The sequence below is a fragment of the Paraphaeosphaeria sporulosa genome, assembly GCF_001642045.1.
Source record: "Paraphaeosphaeria sporulosa strain AP3s5-JAC2a unplaced genomic scaffold CC84scaffold_6, whole genome shotgun sequence".
Taxonomy (NCBI): Eukaryota; Fungi; Ascomycota; class Dothideomycetes; order Pleosporales; family Didymosphaeriaceae; genus Paraphaeosphaeria; species Paraphaeosphaeria sporulosa.
In genome coordinates this window covers 2,605,359-2,630,042 of record NW_017253365.1, presented here as the reverse complement: position 1 = coordinate 2,630,042, position 24,684 = coordinate 2,605,359, and the positions used below count along the sequence as shown (strand labels likewise).

At 52.2% G+C, this 24,684-nt stretch overlaps 8 protein-coding genes across 8 annotated transcripts; 4 read left to right on the top strand and 4 right to left on the bottom strand.

The window, feature by feature from the left end:
* Positions 1–2,019: 2,019 nt before the first annotated feature.
* CC84DRAFT_1248190 (FAD/NAD(P)-binding domain-containing protein) lies at positions 2,020–3,597 on the top strand. The gene has a single exon (XM_018184253.1). It carries the CDS (start codon positions 2,154–2,156, stop codon positions 3,396–3,398), a length of 1,245 nt encoding a protein of 414 aa, XP_018035664.1. The 5' UTR covers positions 2,020–2,153; the 3' UTR covers positions 3,399–3,597.
* A 941-nt stretch (positions 3,598–4,538) lies between these two features.
* CC84DRAFT_834392 (uncharacterized protein) lies at positions 4,539–6,655 on the bottom strand. Its single transcript, XM_018187588.1, has 3 exons — positions 6,371–6,655; positions 5,816–6,316; positions 4,539–5,760 (listed from the first exon to the last, which is right to left on the bottom strand). Exons 1-3 carry the CDS (start codon positions 6,449–6,451, stop codon positions 4,894–4,896), a joined length of 1,449 nt encoding a protein of 482 aa, XP_018035663.1. The 5' UTR covers positions 6,452–6,655; the 3' UTR covers positions 4,539–4,893.
* A 538-nt stretch (positions 6,656–7,193) lies between these two features.
* Positions 7,194–8,327, top strand: CC84DRAFT_1148618 (PAF acetylhydrolase family protein; the record flags this gene model as incomplete). The annotated part of the gene is made up of 1 exon (XM_018176645.1): positions 7,194–8,327. One exon carries the CDS (start codon positions 7,194–7,196, stop codon positions 8,325–8,327), a length of 1,134 nt encoding a protein of 377 aa, XP_018035662.1.
* A 1,254-nt stretch (positions 8,328–9,581) lies between these two features.
* On the top strand, positions 9,582–11,487 carry CC84DRAFT_1148615 (cytochrome P450 monooxygenase-like protein; the record flags this gene model as incomplete). The annotated part of the gene is made up of 8 exons (XM_018176644.1): positions 9,582–9,788; positions 9,838–9,874; positions 9,923–10,014; positions 10,066–10,150; positions 10,214–10,340; positions 10,390–10,773; positions 10,828–10,988; positions 11,048–11,487. 8 exons carry the CDS (start codon positions 9,582–9,584, stop codon positions 11,485–11,487), a joined length of 1,533 nt encoding a protein of 510 aa, XP_018035661.1.
* An 862-nt stretch (positions 11,488–12,349) lies between these two features.
* On the top strand, positions 12,350–14,883 carry CC84DRAFT_1260501 (glycosyl hydrolase; the record flags this gene model as incomplete). Its single annotated transcript, XM_018184989.1, has 3 exons — positions 12,350–13,505; positions 13,556–14,423; positions 14,478–14,883. 3 exons carry the CDS (start codon positions 12,350–12,352, stop codon positions 14,881–14,883), a joined length of 2,430 nt encoding a protein of 809 aa, XP_018035660.1.
* A 1,319-nt stretch (positions 14,884–16,202) lies between these two features.
* Positions 16,203–18,126, bottom strand: CC84DRAFT_1197133 (DUF1680-domain-containing protein; the record flags this gene model as incomplete). Its single annotated transcript, XM_018181504.1, has 1 exon — positions 16,203–18,126. One exon carries the CDS (start codon positions 18,124–18,126, stop codon positions 16,270–16,272), a length of 1,857 nt encoding a protein of 618 aa, XP_018035659.1. The 3' UTR covers positions 16,203–16,269.
* Positions 18,127–19,015: 889 nt separating this feature from the next.
* CC84DRAFT_834351 (uncharacterized protein) lies at positions 19,016–20,961 on the bottom strand. The gene is made up of 4 exons (XM_018187587.1): positions 20,868–20,961; positions 20,406–20,730; positions 20,085–20,356; positions 19,016–20,030 (listed from the first exon to the last, which is right to left on the bottom strand). Exons 2-4 carry the CDS (start codon positions 20,663–20,665, stop codon positions 19,132–19,134), a joined length of 1,431 nt encoding a protein of 476 aa, XP_018035658.1. The 5' UTR covers positions 20,666–20,730; positions 20,868–20,961; the 3' UTR covers positions 19,016–19,131.
* Positions 20,962–22,388: 1,427 nt separating this feature from the next.
* CC84DRAFT_1148604 (kama family protein) lies at positions 22,389–24,657 on the bottom strand (the record flags this gene model as incomplete). Its single annotated transcript, XM_018176643.1, has 3 exons — positions 22,389–23,195; positions 23,244–24,155; positions 24,208–24,657. The coding sequence occupies 3 exons, from the start codon at positions 24,655–24,657 to the stop codon at positions 22,620–22,622; spliced, it is 1,938 nt and encodes a 645-aa protein (XP_018035657.1). The 3' UTR covers positions 22,389–22,619.
* Positions 24,658–24,684: the final 27 nt, after the last annotated feature.

The window sequence follows — 24,684 nt, the reverse complement described above, 5'->3', positions numbered from 1 at the left end:
TAAGATTCCCCGTGCTGAGTCAAAGCCTCGGCAATTTACAGAGCGACTGACTGGAGGGACACAGAAGTTCTTAGTTACTGCTACCCAGGGTTTGCGAGATGGGTTGGGCCTACTGCCTTAACGTTGGTGATCGGCCCGCGCCGTGGGACCCTTCTATTTCGCCAGCCAGCAGCTACCGGTACCACCGCTCTTCCTCCTTTCTCAAATGCACCACACCCCCAAGAGAAAGATGAGCTCACTGGTCACGTCGACACAGACCACTTTTCGGTGGTCAAAGGCCCGCCACTTGCTCGCCCTCCTCCACCTTCCTGACACCTCACTTCCACTGACAACTCCACGCTTGGGCAACACATGCATTAGTCATTCGTTGCCATAGGTAGTCACAACTGTAGTATTACACATCGTGCTGGAAATCCTGTGAAGCTTTAGAATAGTAGAATGCATCCCACCTGAAGCAGCCTTGTCCACTACATCACATTATAATATCGTTAGTGAGCCGTCAAGCGAGTCTTCTTGCCCCAGAAGCACATGCGAAGGCAAACGTCAGGCCCGCACAGCGGTCGTCGTGCAAAGAGCGAAAGTCCTACAGCCGACGCTAAGCTGCCAGTCATTGGCTAGATGCAACCGATGGACATTTCAAAACAGCGACAGGACTGAGAAAACTGATGAGACTGCGAACACAACTCTGCTCCAGCCTCTGTTTGAGAATTGTCAACGCGCAGCACCATGGGCGTTCTTCTCACGCTCTCGCGCTAATCCCAATCCAGTGCGCAAGGCAGCGACTGTCCGTGCCTATCACATGACCCGTCTAGCGTCTTGGCACCGAAAATCTATATCAACGCGTCCACACCCTCACCCGTTCCTGTTCCCTATCCCAGTGCTCGGGGTAAGTTCCAACCCCCAAAAGTGTCCCTCGCGAGCGCATCGCTAACTCCTCGCAGCTTTACGCTTACCAGTGAAGATTCGTCTGAGGTAGCGTTTTTGCTAGTTGAAAACTACAACTATGACCGCTCTTGTTGGTCTTCGGATCGGCAAGGAATTTTTGGCAACTACGCGTTTCTTTTCATTGTTTGCTGCGGCGTTGCTGCACAGGCGAGGAAGAGGTTGGCGATGAGACAGGGTGTGGGAGTTTGATGCCCAGGTGGGCGTCGGGCTGCGACGTGGGTGTCGAACAAAGCGAGCTGCGTGCTCGACGCGTCGTGCTGCCGAAACGCGCGAGATGCCCATTGTCTCTTGGCTACGGCGACGAAGGCCAGCGACTGATGTTGGCCGCCGTGGCTGTCGCATTCACGGTCGGTCAAGATGCTTGTGACGACGCGCTGGCACAAAGCCAATGTATAACAACGCGTCCGTCTTCGCCCGACCATAGTCACACCGCGACCCTACCACGAAGGCATCGAATCGATACCCCCATCGGCGCAATGCATCGCTCGCCCGCATCCATACTGCTGCTGCGTTTCGCACGTCCCACCCCCGAGTACAATGGTACAAAACCAGAAGCTTCATAGCTGAGGTAGCGCCCGCATTCGTGGAGGTCTGCGCTGGACGCGGCCACGCGCGGCCTGGTCCTCATCTTTGGTCCGTGTATGCTTACAGTGCAGTTTTCTCATGCCGACGAACGTCTCCAATCCGAAGCACCTTTGCTACGTCGACCGAACCGCTCCATCGCGCCCACTCCGCGTCACTCGTAGAGACGGCGCACGCGCTCACCGACCGATACACGAAGTCGAGTCCTTCTACGCATTGCATCGAGCGCGCCCTCGTTCACATCGTTGCTCGATCATGTTCGGCCTAGGCCGTGCTTTCTTTTTCCAACACACCGCCCGCGGGCTCATACACTTGCGGTGCTCACACACCACATTGTCTCGTACCTGCACATCGTGATCGTAGCCGGTGGCATACTCTCCCGGCGAATCGCGTTCGTACCTTGCTTAGGTCGAAGGTCTCGAATTCAGTGAGGCGCGTGGCCGTAACCGCAACTTTAGCGCAAAATGATGTCATTCACACCCTGTCCATTTGACTCTCTCCACACCCCTACACCTACCTTTCCCGACGTGTACTGTAATGATGACAGCCATCAATGTTCGAACCAGGGTTGCTGCAAGCCTCATAATGCGCCGTGTGTCGCTCCTCCCAAATGAACCCCAGACAACATGGCACACCTTCAACCAAAGAACATCGTGATAGTTGGTGGCTCACTAGGCGGCCTCTTCCTTGGGGTTGCACTGAAGCAACTCCGCAAGAACCTGAACATCCGCATTCTCGAAAAGAACCCGACACAGCTTCTTCATGACCAGGGCGCTGGCGTCGTCGCCGCCGGCGACGTGCAGGAGTTCTTCCAGAGACACGATAGAACGCATACACCCTTAGCGGTCACCAGTCACCAGCGGCTGTACCTCGACAGGAAGGGAAACGTGATCGATAGAGAAGATAAACAGCAGCACATGACTAGCTGGGATCTCCTGTACCATGTCCTGCGCGCGAACTTCGATACAATCGACTCGGAATACGCGAAAGCGCCCGAACCGATGGACAACGAGGGCACCGCGGTGTACAGACACGGCCACCAGGTCGGCGACGTCGATGTCGACGCCGGAACTCCCCTCGTCATCCACACCACGACCGCAGACGGACAATCCGAAAGCTTCGAAGCAGACCTGCTCATCGGCGCCGACGGGCCCAGCTCTACAATCCGCAAGCTGATCGATCCCAGCGTGAAGAGAACCTACGCCGGGTACGTCGCGTGGCGGGGCACCGTCCCCGAGACGTCCGTCTCGTCCTCCGCGCGCGATGTTTTCGTGGAGAAATTCCCCTTCTTCCACACCTCGGGCTGCCAGATCCTCGCATACACAATCCCGGGCCCCAACGGCACCGTCGAGCCCGGCAAACGCCTGCTGAACTGGGTCTGGTACGTCAACTACGCGGCGGACTCCCCCGAGCACGTCGACCTCATGACAGACAAAGAAGGCAAGAGACACCACATCACGCTCCCGCCGGGCGGGATACGAGATGGCGTCTGGACGAAGCAGAAGGAGAGAGCGAGGGAGATACTACCGCCGCAATTCGCGGAGCTCGTGGAGAAAACCGAGGTCCCGTTTGTGCAGGCTATCACGGATGTGATCAGTCCGCGGGCGGTGCTGGAGAGGGATGGCAGGGTCGTGCTGAGCGGCGATGCGTTGGCGGGGTTTAGACCGCATACCGCGGCGAGCACGAATCAGGCGGCGCTGGATGCGATGTTGCTTGCGGAGGCGGTAGGGAGGATTGTGGATGGGGAGGATAGGGAACAGGTGCTGGGGGAATGGGAGCGGAGGGTGGTGCAGTATGCGAGGGAGGGGCAGAGGAGTGGGGTGGAGATGGGGCAGAGAAGTCAGTTCGGGGAGCATCCGCTGAGGGGGTAGGGGGCTGTGATCTGAGATAGGCTGGTGGGTGGTGTAAGTGGAAGGGACTGGAGGGAATGTTGGCATCAGAAGTTGGAAAAGCTGTAGGGACTACATGAACGATGATATTACCGCTCTGATAGTGGCGACAAATTGTTCGACTCAATGGATGATGTGTCCCTGGATCGCGCAACAGCCAGCCGATTGTGATTCGCCTCAGAATATATCGTCTGTGTGTTCCGGCGCGAGAGCATACACGTCAGGCTTCCGCGCCGCAAAGTCGATAGTCAAGCTCTGGCCTATGCTGCCTCAGACACAGCCAGCTCGTCCTTGCTGCTCACGTCCCACTCAACATGCCCATCCACTCCCCACTCAATATGCGTTCCCACGGCATCCAATTTCTTCTTCCAGTGATCAAGTCTGTGCTCCCTCGTCATAAACGTAATGTAAGTGCAGACCCAGCTCCTCGACCATCGCGGGAGCCTGGTAACACTGCATCCAAACAAGAATGTCCTCACATACAGTCTGACGCAAATACGGTCCATGTCGTCCTCATTGCGGCACCAGGGCAGGCATTCAAGCGAAGGGATCCGAACGCGGACCAATGGGCTATGGTGCAGCTGCAATATGGCCATCTGAGCGAACCGTTTCGCGCTGAGGGAGGTTTGGCCTCAACACGGTGCCCGCTTTCCATCATGCGACAATCACCTCCAATCATCAAGTTTCCCATCTGCCAATCGAAGCGTCTATGTGATCTTGCCACGACTTGGTTCCGCGGGATGCATGCTGGTTTTTTTAGTCGATAACATGTACAGTGTCCATGTTCTCTAGTAGATCCGAGAGCCAGCTGCCTGATGCAGAGGGCTGGGAACAGATAGTGAACGGCACCGCGTCAGCAAGGAGTCTCACTGCTTCGGTGGCCCGTGGTACTTTAAGTGAGGCAGTAGCCATACCGTTGCGGATATGTCCGAGGCGTATGCGTTGTACTCGTGAAACATTTTGGTACCGGCCAATAGTAGGACGGAAGTTGCGCGAAAGCAGTTGTGACAACCTCATCGTAGATCCTTACTCGCAGCCTCAAGGCAGCAAAAGTAGAGGAGGTAGTTGTTCAGAACATGTAAGACTGACCTTCTGACTGTCCGATGGTTGCTTGTCTAGCCATTGCGCAAATCGCTTCGCCGATGGTCCTGCTTCCTCGCAACTTCGTGAGGTCCTGTTTGTCGGAAGTCTCTTGTCGGCATTTTGTTGGCTGTAACAATAACAAGAGGTAGCGGATGATTTTGCGTGGTCGAGATGGGGGAAATCTGGAAAGCAAGTCGAAGCCCGGTGCACCTCACGACTTAAATAGTACTTTGAGTAGCTATCAACGATTGTTGAACCATTAGTCTTGTGGAGTGGCCCAAGTGATGCGACCCTGGGTCGTCACAAACACGCGACAAGCACGCGTGTGCCTACACCGGTACCGTGGTACGATATACGGGACGTTGAGTGCCAACATACCCCAGAAGAAACCGAATTAGTTGAAAAAATGGTAGTTCTTTGATCCCCAAAGCTCCAACAAGTCGTCCACAAGAGCCTCGGCTACGACGAAGCCTCGTTGAGACGTTAATTGGAAAAGGCTTAAAATCTCCTGGCGTAATGACAAATCGATGGCTCTGGCACCAGCTACCCTGAGCGGGAAGAACAGAATGATGCCTGATATTCCATGTGCTAGAAGACTGCGGCTGTGGTGGAGTATCCGAGAAACGTGCAAGTCGATCTCATCGCGAGTCAAGATCGGCGCGCGAGGTGCACCCGGCCCAGTCCATGGTTTGTGGTAGTCGTAGGTCCCTGAAAGGTATATGTTGATCGCGTGGTAATAGGCATAGCCTATCATAAGCTCCGTGTCAGGCCAGCTTGTTGATATAGAAGATGCTTGGTCGGCCTTGCACATCTGCTCCCAGGACTGGGTCTCTTCATACCACCCTTGTAGCTTCTCCTGTAAGGCAAATCCTTCATCGGCGAGAGATTGAGCCAGATTGTGGTGCACCATTGGAGGGAGCTGCGTTTCATTCAGAGCAAATTGAAGTACACAGATACTCAATTCCGAGAAGCTGGGTAGAAGGTCAAATAGAGCTTCCTTGGGGTGCCAGAGAGCAGCACTGTCTCCATCCCACAGGTTTGCTATCGCAGCTGTCCACTTTGCATCCCATAGAAATGTTGGGGATGAGTAAATCAATGAACGGGATATCTCGAAAATCCGAGTTTGGAGGAAGAAAATCCGTCTATGCGAGTTTCTCGGCCCTGCTCGTGACAGAGTCTCCGGTTCAAGAAGCTTCAACATGGCACACGTTCCATGTAGGAAGTGCGACAACCAGGTGGTCCCTGTAGAATCACGCATCAACTGGCTTGCATTAACACCTGAGCCTCCGAATGAGATCGTTCAGTGAACCATTTACCTCAAAGAGACCCAGGAAGAATGTGGTCCAGAGTGCAGATGGGTCGTGTAAAAAGGTTTTCGATGTAATAAGGTCTTTGACATGTCGTATAGATCGACCATATGATTGCAAAGCCTGGTAACCATCAAGAGGTACGGCTTCCGGACTTTGTTGCTTGCGATGATGCACAGCTACGGCGGAGATAGCGTCTCTCAATGCAGGCGCATCTGCCATCAGATTTACAAGGTCCGCGACTACCGGTAGCCGATCGTTCGACAGATTGTTCATCGCCAGAAACGACATGAAAAAATAAGGAACACTACTGTCATACATTGTTGGCGCTGTAAATCGCAGGAAGGAGAAGCCGGTCCGTTCTGTAGCCGTGTGAACGATCTGCTTGCCTCTTGGGTTCCCATTGGCGTTCTCTCCAACGAATACTGGCGCGAAAGTCGTCGGTAGGGTAGGCGATTCACACGTCTGCTTCATTCGTCTGCAGTAGTCACAAGGGATGCCTCCATGGCACTATCCTTGGTCAGCAATACGATCGTTGCTGCCTCGGGCCCTGCCAGCGAATACCTTGATCTTGCGCCTGACGCAAGCGTTGCACCGCTTCCTCCGCGCTTTGCGCCCATCGAGGGGTCCAATAGCTGACGGCATATGATGCGAGATGCACTCAAAAGCGACAAAGAAAATGTAGATGAGGCAGAATAGGAGCTAAGGATACGTATCGGGTAACGATACAGCGCGTGCCATGAAACAAATAGACATTGTGGATAGCGCGCCTGATTCACGAGGTGGAGACGCCTGGCGAAAACTGTCAACTTTATTTTGTAATAAGATACGAGGACTTCACCATTTGGAGATGGAAGTGCGCAGCCGCAAATGACTCAACGGCTGAGCGACGAAATACGGGGTTGCACTTGACCTCTTTGGGAAGCGAAAGAACGTATCTAAGCCCGCTTGGGAACACACAAGTGCCAGACGTTAGGAGAGCCCTCGCTGGCGCTTGGCATTCACCTCAATGCTCTTCGCTTCTTCATGGCCTTGACAATCTCGGTGTCGAGGGCTAGATGAGTCCATTATTGTTCTTGGCCTCATCGGCCCTCCTTGACAGGCTTGACTCAATCCGGTGGTCATAGAGCGTGTTGACCGGATCCCTTCCTCGCAAAAGTGGTGACCTTGAATTCATTCGCGACAGATACATGCTAGCAAGATGCACCGACAGACATGTGGTCCGTTTTTTTCTTTGCGTGGCCTTCTAGGCTGACAGGCGCAATGAATGATTCAAATTTTGCATAGTGGGCCACAGTATATAATGACCTCCGTTCGGTCCATTAGGTGTATTACAGCTTTGAGTACTTCGTTAATATTCGCCTCGATCAGTTTCAACTCTACTACTATGCTACAAAGTATTCTTATTCTTCTTGTCGCCTCGTGGTGCGTTCCATCGTTTGCAACGTCCACGCTCAGACTACCAGTAGTCGGATCCAATCCTTCGGATATCGTTATTACCTCCATGTCTTTGACAGATCAAAGAAGGGCTGATCCATTCGCAAAGGATGGTCGAGCTCGAGCAATCATGGTGTCCGGTTTCTCTCCGGTCTCAGCCTGTCGCCGTAGCCACCTGGAAGCATACATGCCGCCCTCAACCGCCATATTCGAAGACGACAAGTTCGCAGCTTACGGTCTCCCAAACGGATCGTTTCAATCTCTTGGTTTGCAAAGCTGCACTAATACTCCAAGATTGTGTTCTTCTGGAGCTTTGCCTCTTGTTGTATTCTCCGGCGCACTTGGAACATCTCGCATAATATACCATAGCATGCTTCAGAGCGTTGCCGCTGCAGGGTACTTTGTCGTATCTGTCGACCACCCTTACGACGCCGATATCGTCGAGTTTCCCGATAATGCCACCATCATTGGAGTCGACATCAGCGATGCTGAACTTGGAGATGCTCTCGCGACTCGCGTCGAAGATATCACGTTCCTTTACAGGGAGCTTGCAAATCCATCACTCCGCAACATGCTTCTTCCTACGCATCGTCATAGCGGCGGCATACCCAAGACTGCCATTGTTGGACATTCGTTCGGAGGAGCGGCCGCAGCGTTGACACTGAAACAACTGCCTTATCTCCGCGGAGGCGTGAATATCGACGGTAGTATGTTTGGTTCTGTCCTGGAGACCGGTCTTGATCGTCCCTTCATGCTGATCGGACACGAGAATAAGACGCAAGAAACAGATCCGTCTTGGAAGACAGTGTGGCCGCAATTGAAAAGTTGGAAAAAGGAAATTGAGGTCAAAGGAGCCGCGCATTACAGCTTCTCTGACCTGCCGCTGATCACATCAGTTCTTGGTCTTCAAGAAAAGTTGCCAGCCGATATTGAACAGGTTTTAGGATCGATTGAGGGTCACCGCATGATGAAGCTGACGGTCACATACGTCACGGCGTTCTTGAACATGGTTCTTAAATCTGGGTCCGAGAAGGAATTTTCTCGTGCTGACACAATATTTTCCGAAGTCGTGAAAGCGGTCTAGATAGTTTCAAGGCCACGATAGAATATACATCAAAAGTGTGTAGAGATTGTTCATTCAGCATCTTCTCCATGTACGGTATACGTGTGAGTCCTCCGTAGTCAAGAAAGAATCGAAGAGTGTTTTCTCAATCGGATCAGCATCGTTTTGACTTGTTCCTGTGCCGAGTGCCCATCGGCTCGCGTGGCCGTGCGACGGTACACAGAGTCTAATGCCTGCCACTCGCTGTCGTACCACCAACACTGACAGGCCTGGATCAGTCTAGGTCGAACAGACTTCCGTAACATGTTGACCACGTCCCACATGGAACGATGCTAGACGATCAACCCACTATATGAACTGTCTTTCTTCATGTTTAATGACTCCTGTCCGATGCCTACTGCGCACCTACTTATGTCTGTCACCCTACGCACGATCTGGTTTCGAAATGTCTGGGAAATTCAACAGAGTATCAACAAATCCAAATCGAGGATGCCGGGGTCCACAATCTCGGGTGCATCGCACAGCCATCAAAATATTGGTTCGGCATATCGCGTACAACACGACGTTTAATTTAGAACAGGTGTTCTGCGGGGTTGTCAAATCCAATCATCTCCCACGAAGCGCTGCCTAGCACACTGCGAAGGAGCCTGAAGGAGTGAATTCTGAGACACGTGTGTACGGGAAATTGCCGCCCAAGGATTGCTGCCGGGACGTGACAATCTGACGAAGCTATTACCGATTCGAGTATCTCTATCGCTGGTGGAATGGAACTAAAATCTAGTTGTGGGGATCGACGAACGCTAAAAAGCACAATCAAGGCGCCTGATCCAGGCGAAAGCTCTCAACCCTGTCCCATTGCAGGATGGACTGTAACTGGCCGCTGTCTGTATGTGTGACGATGCACCTTGTAGATGAACACCACATGGAGCATTTACGTATTGAGCGACTTGCCATTGGCCAGGGAGGTCGGGGAAAAAGGGAGTTGTAACGGCGGCGGCTGTGGATGGATGATTTGCATGCACCTTGCCACATCGGTTTAGACTGTCTCCCCTTGGCCGTTCGCTTACGCACCCTTGATGATCCCGTATAGCCCGTATACCCTATGGGGATACTGGTGTGAACAGCCGGTGTGCAACCGTAAGTGGAGCCGATGGCCCTCATGACGGCTGTGCGGTACCGGCCGTAATTTGGCGGCAAGGTGCCTACGACCTTTAAAGGGTACTTGTTCCCAATAGGTAATGCGAACTCATTTTTTAGCCACCACCATCTAATAACATGGAAGTCCAGGGTTTCCAAAGTCTCGTACACTCGGCGCAGACAGTAGCCATAGCTGCGTTGATATTTGTTGCATGTTACTATCTTCCCAGGCTCAACTTCAAGGCCCAAGTCGCGAAACTGCCAGCTTTCGCGGAGGGTGGTGAGAAGCAGAGGAATGAATTTCTCAAGAACGGAAAGAGCATGTACTTGCAGGGATATGAGAAGGTTTGTTCGACTTTGCACATCTTTTGTACGCAGACTAACCGGTGTCTAGTTTAAGAACCAGGTCTTTCGGATGACTGGTTCTGATGGTACCAGTCACTGCTCAACTCCCACAGCGAGATTCTAAATTCAGCTAGGAGACGAAACAATTGTGATAAGCCCTCAGTTTCTGCCCGAGTTGAGGAAACTGCCCGACACTGTTGTTAGCTTTCCGAAAGCCGTTGCGGATGTGAGTGTGAAGAAAGAACCTGACGAAAGCAGCCGAGCTGACGCGGCGCAGTTGATGGAAGTAAAGTATACAGGCCTCCTCGCCGACGAACCCTTGGGAGTGCATGCTGTGAGGGCCGATCTGACACCAGCACTTGGTGCGTTCGCAATGATTACATTTCACGTGCCCTAAATTAGTTCTCACCGCTAACATAGCCTAGCACGCCTGAATCCCGTGGTGTATTCTGAGGTTTTGCAAGCGCTAGAGGAGATCATGCCCACATGTGAAGACTGGACCGCAGTCAACATCTACAGCAAGCTCGTCAGTATGGTGGCCATGATCACCGGGTATGTCGTTTGGAACCCAGGAGCAAAATAATTACTAACGTGAGTGTAGACGGGTCTTGGTCGGCCCAGATCTTTGCCGAGACGAGGAGTATCAAAGACTGTCCATTGAATACACCATGCAACTCATCACAGCACAGCTGGAGATCAAGAAGATCCGACCCCTTTTCAAACCGTGGTCTGCGCCTCGCCTTGACTCGGTCAAAAAGCTGCAGGCCTCCCGCAAAAATCTAGCCAATTTTCTAGAGCCGATTATACAGGCACGGCGTGATGCGGAGAAGAACGAACCTGAATGGCAGAAGCCCGATGATATGGTGACTTGGCTTATGAGCAGAGAAGGCGAATTTGGCGTCAAATCAACACATCACTTGGCGCAAATAGTTCTTGGGCTAATATTTGCGTCTATCCACACCACCACACTGACCGCCACAAACATGTAAGCTCAATATGTGCATCTGGTATGATTAGTGTATGGCTTACTGGTATGTAGTCTTTATACTCTTGCAGTCCAAACCGAGTACATCGAGCCAATTCGGGAGGAAGTTCGCCAGGTCATGAATGAGAATGGAGGCACAATCTCAACTCGTGCTCTCCAGCAAATGATGAAACTGGACAGCTATATGAAAGAATCGATGAGGTTCTATCCTCCAGGTGAGCGACTTAGAAAGGCAAGCGCCTCCTCCAACACATTAATCTCACGTCATGCACAGGTTTTACGTCGTTCCAACGCAAGGTCACGCGTGGATTTACCCTTTCCAACGGCCAGTACATTCCAGCCGGCGTCAAGATCGAAGTCGCATCTCATGCCGTCTACCAAGACCCAGCCAACTACTCGAACCCTGAGCCCGCAGACGTCTTCGACGGCTTTCGAGCCTACAAGCTGAGGCAAGGAGGCACAGCGACCAACCACGCGCGGAACCAATTTGTCACCACCAACGAACAGAACCTGATGTTCGGGTATGGAAAGCATGCGTGTCCTGGCAGGTTCTTCGCGGCAAACGAGATCAAGATGATCCTCGCGAACCTGATACTGAACTACGATTTCAAAAATGAGGACGGGAGCAAGGAGCGGTATGCTCAGCTGGATGTGGGACGGCAGTCGTCGCCGGATGCGAGGAAGAACCTGCTTTTCAAGGCTGTGACAGTATGAGCGTGCATGCTCGTAATACCGCGCCTGAAACTACATAGCAACAGTGCAGCGTGCACGCATAGCGAGGTAGATCATTAATGTACCTATTGGCCGCTGCAACATTGGCAAGCATCCCATGGTGAAGAAGCTTCGTTCTCCTTACCTTCCTAAACTGGCTAGATCATGCACCTCGAAAGCACCCCACCGTTCTTTTCCATCACAAACCTTGCATCTTCATCGAGACACATCAACATGCATCTACGTCATACCGTTGGGGAATACAGTGACTCTTTACAAGCCTTCGGACAGGATGTATTGGTAGGCGTCGCGTGCCGCAACGACGGAACACACCTCATGTGGCCTTTCCTCCTGCAGGTGACCACCCTCGACGCTCAATCTGCAAGATATCGAGTCACGAGAATGCTGCGGCCAACTTCCAACCATGGAAAGATCGTCAAGATGTTCTGCATCTCTGGGCAAGAAGGTTGCATTGCGGGGAAGCGCAAATAACTGATGACGCTTAGGGTACCTCGCGGACACTTATTTGCTTAGCGGATGTAACTGGCTGCAGCTCTTCATCACGTATGCCCTTGAACGCGCGACCGTACAAAGAGCTCGAAAATACCCGGGTGTTGTTCTAACTCGTCTCTTCGTGCCTGTGGGGGTAATACCCTGGATCCAACTTTCTATGACCACCTGGGGATCCGAACACTCTGCTTCGCAACTTCACATAGCGTGATTGCTTTGTTTCGCACAAAATAACTACTGCGTAATATTGATTAGCAGGCGCGACCGATAATCTCACGTAAAACAACTACTCATTAGAGCTCCCTAGCCGCGTCTACCCAGCTTCGCTGCGCAGGACGTTCACCTCTCCGCAGCCATGCCTTCGACAAGAGTCAGCCTGGTTGTAGCGATCGCGCAGATTGTGGCTGCGCAGACGGACTATTCGAAGTACGTCAACCCGTTCATTGGCTCCGAAGGACCCATCGCGGGCTATGCGTACGGAGGTGGCGATATTTTCGTCGGCGGTGCTGTTCCCTACGGAGTTGTCAAGCTTGGAATCGATACCTGGGAAGATCGGATCGATATAGCGACGCTCAATGGCGGCTATACACCGAAGGGTACGGTGACCGGCATCTCCATGATGCACGAGTCAGGCACCGGTGGATGCGCGAAATATGGAGTCGTCTCACAGATGCCGCTTGCTACTGTAACCTCTCCAGTCAACATTTTGAACGACACGACATACTGGAAGAAGCGAGTGGGTAAAGACGAAGCGACTGTAGGTTACTTCCATACTGATCTAGAAGATGGGATCGGCATATCTTTAGCTGGTGCGAGGCACGCTGGCATTATGAAATACGACTTTCCTGCCGTTGGAGAGCAGCACGTTCTCGTGGATGTGTCGCACTTCCTCCCCGACCCTCCAGGTGGCTTCTGTCAGCAATACTACGTGGATGGCTCAATTTCGATCTCAGATGATGGGAAGAACTATACAGGCCACGGGACGTATGCTGGCGGCTTCAACCTTGGCGCACCATACACACTTTATTTCTGCGGAGAGTTTGACAATGCACCTGTCGAGGCCAAAACATTCACAGGAGTCAATACCACCCGGATCGTAACAGGTTCGCCTCCGGAGCCGACATTCGGTGGGAAGAGCGCAGAGGCCGGACGCGAAGGCTACCGAGTCGGTGCTTTGTTCAGCTGGGGCAACACGAATACCTCCAGCAAGACTTCTACGATATTATCAAAGGTCGGAATATCGTTTATCTCCAAAGAGAAGGCGTGTACGTTCAAAGACACCGAGATTCCATCGTGGGACCAGCAAGAGACGGTCAAGGCAGCACAAAATGAGTGGAACACAAATATATTCAGCACGATCCAAGTGGATACGGGTCCAGAAGCAAACCAGACCCTACTGACCCTATTATACTCATCACTATACTTCATGCATCTAATGCCATCGGACCGGTCCGGAGAAAATCCATTGTGGCAAAGCGAGGAGCCATCCTGGGACGACTTTTACTGCATTTGTAGGTTTTGACTTGACATAATGCGGGAAGAGATATCTGACTTGAATCAGGGGACACGTTTCGAAACACGTTCAGCTTGAGCCATCTGATCCAGCCCCATGCCTATGAGAGTCAGATCCGTGGGCTAATAGACATCTGGCGACACCAAGGATACATGCCGGATGGACGATCCGGGAACGATAATGGTCTCACGCAGGGCGGGAGTAATGCCGACAACGTACTTGCTGATGCGTACGTCAAAGGCCTCCGAGGAAAAATCAACTGGCAAGATGGATATGCAGCCATGGTCAAAGATGCCGAGGTCTCCACGAATGGGAGCAACAAAGAAGGACGCGGAGCTCTCGACGACTGGCTCACGTACGGGTATCTGACAACTAATAGCGAACGATCCATTTCCCGCACAGTGGAGTATTCCGCCAACGATTTTGCCCTCAGCCAAGTCGCCAAAGGCGAGAAGCCCGATGATGTTGAAAAGTTTCTCCAGCGATCTGCAGGATGGCAGCTGCTCTGGGATCCCGACGTGCCGAGCGTGAACACTACTCCAGTCTTCAAAGGGTTCCTGACGCCAAAATCAGCCAATGGCACTTTCGAATCAGCCGGTTACAACCCAGCGACATGCGGTGTATGCTCATGGCCATCAATCACGTACGAAGGAACGCCTTTCGAGTACTCTTTCGTTATACCGCACGATATGGAGACGCTGGTCGGTCTTATGGGCGGTAGCGATGGCTTCGAATCTCGTCTCGATTACATATTCCTCCCCAATACTAGCCAGGCTAATCTCGGGGCAAACGGCGTAGGCATCACATCAATAATGAACATCGGAAACGAGCCCGACTTCGCCACGCCGTATCTCTATAACTACATCAACAAGCAGTGGAAGAGCGTGAACCAGTCGCGCGCCCTCGGAAATCAATAGTGCGCATTTCGAATCTTCTCATGCCCCCTATTCACGAAAGCTAACCACTCTAGCTTCCGAAACGCCCCCTTTGGCGTCCCAGGCAACTCCGACTCCGGTGCCCTCAACTCGTGGCTCATCTGGCAGATGCTCGGCATGTATCCCGTCGTCACGCAGTCCGTCTATCTTCTTGGCTCGCCTTGGTTCTCGGGCATCAACATGACCGTCAACGGCAATACGCTGCGCATTACGGCCGATGGGCTGGGGAAAGACAGCTACTTTGTCCAGAGCGTCAAGATCAATGGGGAGACATGGGACCAGAACTGGTTTGAGCATGATACCCCGGGACAGCGACTCATGGTCGATGGAGGGACGATCGAGTTCGTGCTTGGTGGTGAGCCGGTAGTGTGGGAGAAGGGCGATGTGCCGCCCAGTCCGGGACACATAGTCCTGAACGGAACGGATGCGAATAGTCTGTAATTGCAACCTGTTCATAAGGTTGGATGTTCTTGCTAGCAAGGGATTTTGCGCTGTTATGCGCTTGATGGGACGAAGATGGTGGTTCGTCTAGCCCTTGTGCCTCAACCTACCTACCCTAGGTGAGCATGCCGTGCCCAAACTGTCGGCGAGTCACGACAAGATCAATTTTGATGGTCTATCCGTCAGCGCTATCGCTGCTGCATGCGTAACTAATGAGTCTATATACCATGCGAACCAAATTTTCGCAGTGCTAGGACTGCACACGCGGTGCCGCAGATAAAATCCAGCTCCGTGTGTGCGATTGCACCTTGCAACCATGGTCCATCGATGGAACCCAAACATTGGAACTTCTCATCGTATCGTATCGAGACAACACCAAAGTCTTCAAGACCAGCCTCACGTCTGGTTGCATAATGATGTTCCTAGATATCGCGACCTGCAAACTCTTTCTCAAAAGCCTCCTCTTGGCCTCGGCCACAGTCATCTGCGCCGCCTTCCATTACGTCCTCCTGGATCGTAGCCCTACTCCTATTCCCCGCTGTTCGTCTCGCCATCTTCCCCATGACCAGCTGCCTGAGCTCCATTCGCTCCTGGTTCAGTGAAGTCGAGGCGATCGCAAAGGACCCGCTCGCGCACCCAGATCTTACCACAAAACATTTGTGGTACTCGGTCTTCATCCTGCCCACTATCAACTTTATCGGATGTTTCAATTCGTCTGCCAGAGGATTTCTGTACCAGTCTGTAACTCTCAACAAACCAAAAATCATCATTGCACGTCAATACCACAGTTGAGGTATGAGTCTAGCATGCCTGTCACACGATGGGGATCAGTTGAAAACGCTAGCAAAGTTCCTTCGGGGAAACATGCATATAAACCTCCTTGCTTGCACTGCAAGGCTTGCAGCTCATAACTGCAAACCCCAAGCATCTCAGCCTCTTGATACATCAGCTCAAAACCGAGATCTTGAAAATCATCCGCCGAAGTCCACGCTTCCAAGCTCCTATAAGATGAAAATTACGAAACCTACCTCTACATCGTCGTTGTGAATATCGTTCGGCAGGTATTGCCTTGCCTCTTTCTCCTCGTCACTGTGATCCCCTGGTCTTATATTGCCTCCATGCCGCGTATATACTACAATGTCGCGATGAACGCACTCGATAATCCAGATCAGACGGACACCTACCATGAGTGTTGTTGGTGGCGAGGGGCCATCTTTGAGGCGCCCACGCATGGCATTCTTCGAAATAGAGATGTGAGGGGAATTTACCAGCACGATATGGGACTTGTGCAGTTCACAATCGTCGCAACTCAAATAGTTCTTTAGTTCAACTCACGGATACTATCCAATCCACAGCTACCAATCGGAGCACTTCTCCCATCCCTACCTACGCAGGCAAGGTCCCACTGACCGCCCAATAAACCGCATAATTAAACCCCTGTGCCTCGTAAAATGGTCCAATGTTCACGCTCTTTCCATCGGCCGTCCCCGTAAACGTGAGTCCCGACGTCCCACTCCTCTTCACCGATGCAAGATCGAGCTTTGGATTCGCACTCAGCGTCGAACTCCCATAATTCCCGCATAGAACCGTCGGCCCAAACGCCAACGCTGCGACAGCCTTGTTGTCGTTGGCAGGCACAACGCGGAGTTTCATTGGGAGTTTGATGGTTACGACATCCTCTGAGGTCCAGGAGCGCGAGAGCGTTGCGTATGAGCCCGGTGTCGCGGTGATGCTCTGCGTCGCGCCGTTTACCGCGATCGTGGCGCCGGAAGTCCAGCTCGGGATGCGGATTTTCATCGCCCAGCTACCACTCCCCGAGACTGTCAAGGTTGTCGTATCGCTCGCGGGGAACGTGGTGCTTTGTGTGATGGTAACGCTTCTCGCTTTCCAGTTGAGCTTGCTTGGTGTGAAAAGATTCACGTAGAGCGAGGAGTCGTCGTAGAAGTAGATGCTATCCTGCATCTTGGTATTTGTTTCCAACCCCGTCCCCTGGCAGCACCAGTGGCTGTCGTAGTCGGTACTCCAGGTTCCTCCTCCCCAAGCAGGTCCCAGGCCGCGATGCCCGCCCGCATTCAGGGAAGTGAAGTAAGTGATGTGGCCGTGGTCGGTGGCGGGATTCTGCTGGCCCAGCATATGGTTGATGAGTGCGCGCTCGTAGAAATCAAAGTACGATGCATCGGTCGGGTTCATGGTGAAGAGCTCGCGGGTGAGTTTCAGCATGTTGTAGGTATTGCAGCCCTCGGCGGTGTCGTTGGTCAGGAAGGTTGAAATAGCGTTTGGCGCGCGGAAGTGCTCGGCTTGGCTGTTGCCACCGATGGCATAGGTGTGTGCGTTAATGGTATAGGCCCAGGCGTTCTTTGCAATATCGCGGTATTTGGTGATGCCGGTGGCTTTGTACTCGCGTGCTGCGCCGATCCACTTAGGAACTTGAGTGTTTGCGTGCAGGCCGTTGAGTTGGTCTTGGTTAGATGCGAGGGGGTCGAATATGGCGGCGTGGTCGAAACGCTGGGCGACGTTGAGCCATTTCTTGTCGCCTGTTTGGTGGTAGATGTCTGCGAGAACTTCATTCATGCCGCCGAACTCAGTTTGCATGACCTTCTGCATCTGGTCGTAGCTGAGCTTTGCCGTCCGTGTGTCGACCCAGCCTGCAAATGCGAGTAGAACCGTCTTTGCATTTGCGTCACCGATCCAGCGATAAACATCCAACAACCCAGCGAGTGTCTTGTGAATTGCGTAGTACGGTACGTTGCCACTGGTGAGCGTGCCGCTTTCCAGTTTCGTGAACTCAGATTCTGGGAAGCCAGACAAGTACCCAGTAGCAAATCCAGCGGCAGCGTTATTGTTCTGGCACTTGAGAAGCTCTGCTACAAAGCTGGTAGCGCGGTCTCGACATGTCGTGTCTCCTAGCTGTGCATAACATTGCGCCCAGGCTGTGAGGAAGTGCCCTTGCATATGCGTGCGGAATGGGAACGTGGGAGCATCCCAGCCACCATTTGCTGTTGCGCCATTCGTCGATAGCTTGTGGTTCAGGCGGAAGTTGTACAGCAGCCGGTTGGTATCCACAAACTTGAGATAACTGAGCGTACGGTTCTGATTCGCCATGAAACGACTGCTGGTCAGAGATACTTGATTGATGTCAAATGGATGCGCAGACACGCCCGTCTCAGTGACCACGGGCGCAAACTGTCCCACCACAGAGACAGTTGCGCCATAGAAGCCGAGTAACGTGGCGAAGAAACGCATCTTTCTTTAGTAGTGCGCAATGCCTTCAAAATGGATCAATGCAGGTTCGAACACGCAACAGAGTCAAGCAAGATCTCAATCGCTGGTTTGAGTCGGTCTAAATAAGAAACAATGACAACCTTCCCGATCGAGCGTTATGGAGTCCCGGTGGAGTAATTCTTCAACTGGAAACGCTCATAGGTCAATATTCGGTTGCTGAGTTAGCTACTTTGCCTACACTTGGATCTGATCGGTGGATAAATGATAAACCCACCACCGGTAGATATGCGTCTAAGGTTTTGATCGACAACTAAGACAACCAATTTGCAGATGCGCCTAAAGATCTTGTAATCCTAGTATTGTTGCATGGAGAGGTGGTGGAACTAACCTTATGGAACTTTATTGGCCCACGGGGCAGTTCTGTGATCGCCATGAGCCCGGTGCTACAATGCGGGGAAGACCGAACTTGGCCGGGGGATGCTAGCAGTTCGGGGCAACAATACTCTAAATTCTCCGCTTTCCGCCGAGGAAACAAAGGGTGCCGATGCAGTAAGCGATGCGCAATTGCGGCGAGAGAAAACAGGGAACCTTATGCGCCGGTGAGCTGCAAGTCTATCCTGGTCACGATGTTAGTACGTCCCGAGGCAATATCGAACTATATCTAGGCAAGGGGCAAGAGTATTCGTCTGAATTGTGCATTTTCTGACATCTCGGTATACAGCACGGAACCTAATTCCTCCATGATTGCGCAAATGACCCGAAACTCCTTTCGCCATTTTCCAACGATCCTATAACGCTTTGATCAACGCCACGCAATTGGTAATCCAGGAATCGTCCAACTCCAATATCATTGTCGGCCGCCCAAAGGTCTGATGCAGATATTCCTTAACCGTGTAAAGTGTGGATGCAATGTAGCAAAGGAAGAAAGCAATGATAGAGATTCGTGAGTTGTGGTGGTGCCACCTACTTGGACACGATTCACAACGCACAAGAGTCTTGCCCGCTGCCTTCAGATGAAGAGTAGGCTCAAAGGTCGTAACGGGAACCACGCTCTCCTTGGTCGCTGAGCTCTGCGAATGCCTCCGGCGAAGTTACGGGCGATTCAATGGTGGATGTAGTGCCAGATGAGAGGTTATCGGGCGAGGGCGGCTCCGAATCGACCCAAGCTCCTGCCAGAAGAGGGTTGTCATTGTTGACCTGGCGATTTGGGGGAGCAATATCCGCCGTGTAGAGGTTACCGTCGTCCTCATCGAAGTCGAACATAGGCTCTTCACCGCCCATACTGGGAACAATACCTTGGATGACTTCGGCGTTCTCGATTTGACCCTCTTGAGCACGCTCCTCCTGGGTGTCTTCCTCTTGAATACCAACCTCTTGATCAAGGACATCATTTTCCTCATCTCCATCATCGTCCTCGCTGTCATCGCTGCCCTCGCCGTCGTCGTTGCCACCAAGCTCATCTCCACCGTCACCTTCAACTTGTTGCTGCTGCGGGGCAGGAGGAGCTTGGACATTGAAGACGACACCTTGGTCGATCAGCTCAACTTGGAGCTGTATCAAGGCATCTTCGCGTTCATCAGGGTCAACGCTCTCGAGCATGGCCCTACGAGCCGGATCAACGTGGCTGAGGATTTGATGCCACAAGTCGTTCCCGAACTCATCGCCGTCCTCGCCATCATCGCCCTCTTGCTCATCATCCTCATCGCTATCGCCAATCGCGCCTTCTCCACGGTCGATCTGCATTTGCTCATGGAACGTGCGGCCATCACGGTTCAGGCCGGACTCGCGATGATACCCGCGCACATTGAACCCGTCTTCGTCGTAATTTGCTGGGCCGTATTGCGGGCAGCCATGTTCGCCAGCCCACTCCTTTCCACAGATGTAGCAGAAGTTGTTTCCGCACTCGCACGTGATGTGATTGCAGGCTAGATTAAGATAAGCATGCTTTTCGCTTCAAATCACTGCGACACAGAACATACCTTCAGCAAGCTCTATCGTGGCACCGCAGACAAAGCACTCCTTGAATCCCCGTTTTGCGACGGTCTCCTTGAATAGTTGGTCTTCATCATTGATCTCGCAGACGTGGCTTTCGGTTCCATCTGCAAGCAGCATCTTGCAGGAACAGCAAGTCGCCTGGAAGCAATCGTCACTGTCGCAAACAGCATATGTCATGTTGGAGTCTGCATCGTGTATGTGGCCATTTGGATGCAAAAATTTGCTGCAAGCGGTGTTCGCACAGTAAACGCGGTACCTACAGGTGTAAGCTAAGATATTATGTGATGCGACATGCCATGACGTACTTGGGCAAGATGGTGTATTCTCCCTGCTCCTTAGCGAGAAAAGCAGCTTTCACTTCAGCAGGAACGAACTCATCGAACCGCTCGAGCGGGATGGGCTCCTTGCAACACTGCGGTGGGTAGAGGCTCTCGTTCGCAGTCGCGTTCTCAAAGTATGAAGCGACACAGCCTTCTTGGCAGACCCAGTGCCGGAAACAAGGTAGCTCGATGAGTGGGGACTCCTCACTGTCGACTTCGTTACAGATCACACACTCGCGCGCCATGATAGCTCAAAGAGTTGGTGGGTTGCGTGTTGTATCCGGACACGGTATCTAGTGTATCTGCGTTTCTGGGACTATTAGCTAATGTCAGACGTAATACGGTGGGCGCGCGGATCGAGGGACGTTTCAGGGAAACTCCTTGCAAGAGCTGCGATCTTATAGAGGGGAAGGCGCGTGGAGTGTAGGTAAAAAGAGGTGCACGGACCAACGCGTGGAAGAGCCCGATTCACTCCCACAGCAGAGTTCTTGGAACCAGATAAGCACTTTATAACACAAAGCACATATCTAGTTACTGGGACGTTGAGCGTGTTCAGTGGGTCCCGAGACAGTATGTATACACTTTGGTGGGTTGCAATCCAATCTAGGCGAATCGAAGCGTCGTAAACTGTAAAGAAGACGAATATACTCCAAGAAGCCGAAGACCAGAGGACATCGGACGTAATTAAGGAGGCGGAGATTCATGCGACGGTATCGAAGGCTAAGTACATCACCAGTGACTGAATCATGATCTCCTGATTGCCTGGTAGGCACCAATTGTGGCTTAGCCAATAGAATCCCTCAGCCGCGGTAGGCCGCGTCGTGTTGTGTCCAGCCGTCATGCTGCCATAGCCCATATAGGGTGCTGTGCGAGTATATCTCTTGTCTCAGTTTCGCCATCTCAGGCACTCAAGGTACCTATTCTGCGGCTCCGCGGCAAAGACACCAGTATGGCGGCGGAGGTGGAGACGCAGGTGGAGTGACGGCTCCAGAGGCGGTATACACCAGGTGAAGCAGCATTCTAGCAATTGGGAAGTACATCAAAATCGCAGCGCGTTCGAAGATGGAGATGCTGGAGGAGAGCAGTAAAGTAGCGGATGTCGTGGGATTTACCCAAAAGCACCGACCAACTAGCGCGACAAACGCGAAAAGCAGATGCGATACAACCCGACCCTTCTTTGTGGATATTCGCCTAAATATCAAAGTAGGATACTAACAATAAGACCGTAACTAGCCCAAACATAGAGACTAGCATATGATCACGTGACTCGCTCGGACACATCACATCGATCCATCGCTCTTCACTTTCGGCGTTCAGTGCGTTCAACAGGCATCTCAAGCCATGAGGCTCGTGGCATTGATCTACGCTACAAGATACAAGTTGTGAGCCTGGTTGATGAAGGTAAAAGATTACGAAAGCAAGTCAGCACAGCGGTCGGTGCGTGCAAAGCAGCAGCGCGTGGTTGATGATGTCATCTGACGAGAAGAAGTCGCTGAGGTACCGAACAGGCAGCACATCATGGATGTAAGTTTCTCGACGATACTTGCCCTAACCCAGAATAAAGCCCGAGCACATCGATGTCGCTGATAGACATTGACCCGATGAAGAGGATGGAGAGGAGGCCCATGATAAGTGTACAATGGAATTCGGTTCGTGATAGCAGACTTCTTTGGGGTTCATCGACTCTCAGGTGCAGGCCTCTCGTAAGCTGCCCTTGCAGGGTACCGTGAATCCTCCTCCTCTAGGGTCGCGCAAGCTTGTTGAATACACTTTTTCCACCCATATCCACATAAGGAGATGCGACGCTTTGAAGGAAAAGAGATAGCGCTGGAGCTAGCGATGTGGTCAAATTCGAATAAGAAACGTATTACCAGTAAGATACCGTGATGGCAAATTAGTCGTTGAATGATGGTGAAGAGAGAAGAGATACCTGTGCACAAAGAAAAAAGTGGCATGAGACCGAGATATGCGCGCTTTGTATATCTTAATGTCGTGAAGGCCATCATAACCGTAATGCGAACCAAAGACGTGGCAGATATCGATAGATATCAACAGGTGTGTTGGCTGAGAATGTAAATACAACCTCCAAATGAAACAAAAATAATGGCAATCATTGCGAAGCGTGTGTGCAAGAGCCACGGTAGGAGCGAATTCGGTCAGTACCAGCAAAGGATGCATGGTAAGGAAGCGCAGAAGATCCTAACCCGAGGGATAGCCTGAGGGGGGCGCAGCGTGAAGCGATATAGTGCCATTGGGCTGAGCAGTTGGCGTGTAGATAGGTAAAAACGCCTTTGTAGGGTGTGAGGAGATGGAGGGCCGCTTTTCTTTCATGCCGACGGCTTGTCTCAACTCAGACGCAGCAGCTGGCACTTTGCAATCTGCCTGGCCCACTGCATTGGCCTCATCATGGTCCTTCATAAAATCTGCTGGTCGAGTTGACTTGTGCTTGTGCATGAGATCCTGTTGCACACGAAGCTGTTGTAATTCTTCGACGGTTGCAGGTAACGGACGCGGGTCGTAGTACTTGTATACTTTCTTACCCTTCGCGCCTGGAAGACCCGGCGCGCTCCATACAGATTCACCCGTATCAGGATTATACATGTCATAAGTAGAAGCAAGCCGCTTACCGCCACCACCAGGCAGGTCAACGACAAAAGCCGGCATCATGAAACCTGAGAGCGTTCCGCGGAGATGTTTGTCGAGCTCCAGGATGGTCTCCAAGGGCGTCCTAAGGTCCTCGACACTCCTTGTGAGATCGTGCTGATAAACGTAGTACTGGTCAAGTTAGCTGAGATCAACGGGATGTCAAAAGGGCGAGCCTACGGGCTGTACGTTGATGTCCGCAAGCGATTTAAGCAGAGCGCTCATGGTGTCCTTGTCGTCGTTGATCCCCCTTTGCAGCACGCTCTGATTGCGCACAATGACCCCATTCTTGAACAAATGGTGTGCCGCTTCCCTGGCGATCCATGTAACTTCCTTTGGATGATTGAAGTGGGTATGCCAGCACACCTGTTTCCCCATCTTTCGCCCTTGATTCGACAGGTCAATCAAGGTGTTTCCCCACGAGTCCGCCGGGTCAATGATGCGCCCAGGGTTCACACTCAAACCTTTGGAAGCAATACGGAATCGACGGATATGGGGGATGCTTAGCAAGCGCTCGCCAATCATTCTAAGATGATCCGGCGCTAACTGATACACGTCGCCGCCGGACACAACGATATCCTGGATCTCGCTATGTTGTTCGATATGCCGAAACATGACCTCCCAGCGCTTTAGACTGGGCTTTTGGGGTTGCTTTTGTGTCGAACCAGTAGCTGGGCCAACCATGTAAGCTCGTGTGCAGTACCTGCAATACACTGGACAGTTTGATGTTGCCAGAAATAGTGCTCTGCCGGGGTACCGGTGAACAAGGCCTGGTACTGGAGAGTCATCTTTTTCGCCCAAAGAGTCCAATGTCAGAGCTTGATGATCAGGTAGCAGGCTACTCTTGAGGCTGATGAACTGCATTCGGATAGGATCATCCAAAGGACTCGTCCAATCTACAAGTGACAAAATCTCAGGCGTGAGCCGAACCTCCATTGAAGCAATCTCCAACCCAGCTCTAGCGTCTCGGATGAAATCTTCTCTTGTCTTGAGATGTTGCAAGAACGGGTTCTTCGAAGTTGGCAGCCGCTCAGGAAGCACAGTAAGCAAGAAGCGCTCTAGATCTCTGGCGGATTTGACTGTATTCCTGGTCTAAACAAATGTTAGCACCATTCCCTGATACTTTGTGGGGGGAAGGACTGACTTGGAAAGCATTGCTGATGAATTCCTTTCGGGTTATGGTGTCCCACTGGGGTACATGAGTCCAATAGCGAGGCTTGTCAGCCTCTTCCAGCGTGATTTTAAGACGATTGCGTGGAGATGATGGAGTCTGAGGACTCAGCGGGGGTGTTGCGCTAGACTGGACAATGGAATCGACATGGTTAACTGGGGCAGCCGCATTCGTGATTCGAGTCAAGACAGGCTGGTCTTGCTCCCGAAGTTGCTCAGAGACGGCTACACTGGCGAGGTCTGCTGTGCTAACGAGGCGTCGAACTTGGTGGCCCGCTTGAGCATGATCGTTGAGTGACCCAGAAATCAGAGCTGCTCGAATAAACACATTGTTCACTCCATAATTGCCAACCGCAGGAGAAGCAGGGTTCCGGAGCAAACCATTTCGTAGCGCGTGCCGAGCTTTCCGAAGCCCTTGTGCCATGTCGACGCAGGGCAGGACGTGTTCTTC

What these genes read in the sequence shown, in the direction of transcription:
- CC84DRAFT_1248190 (XM_018184253.1), top strand. Translation starts at nt 2,154, where the DNA reads ATGGCACACCTTCAACCAAAGAACATCGTGATAGTTGGTGGCTCACTA.
- CC84DRAFT_834392 (XM_018187588.1), bottom strand. Translation starts at nt 6,451, where the DNA reads ATGCCGTCAGCTATTGGACCCCTCGATGGGCGCAAAGCGCGGAGGAAG. An exon ending in GCGTCAGGCGCAAGATCAAG is followed by an intron (nt 6,317 to 6,370) that starts GTATTCGCTGGC and finishes GACCAAGGATAG; the next exon opens with TGCCATGGAGGCATCCCTTG. An exon ending in TCTTCCTGGGTCTCTTTGAG is followed by an intron (nt 5,761 to 5,815) that starts GTAAATGGTTCA and finishes AATGCAAGCCAG; the next exon opens with TTGATGCGTGATTCTACAGG.
- CC84DRAFT_834351 (XM_018187587.1), bottom strand. Translation starts at nt 20,665, where the DNA reads ATGGCGCGCGAGTGTGTGATCTGTAACGAAGTCGACAGTGAGGAGTCC. An exon ending in GAATACACCATCTTGCCCAA is followed by an intron (nt 20,357 to 20,405) that starts GTACGTCATGGC and finishes TTACACCTGTAG; the next exon opens with GTACCGCGTTTACTGTGCGA. An exon ending in CACGATAGAGCTTGCTGAAG is followed by an intron (nt 20,031 to 20,084) that starts GTATGTTCTGTG and finishes ATCTTAATCTAG; the next exon opens with CCTGCAATCACATCACGTGC.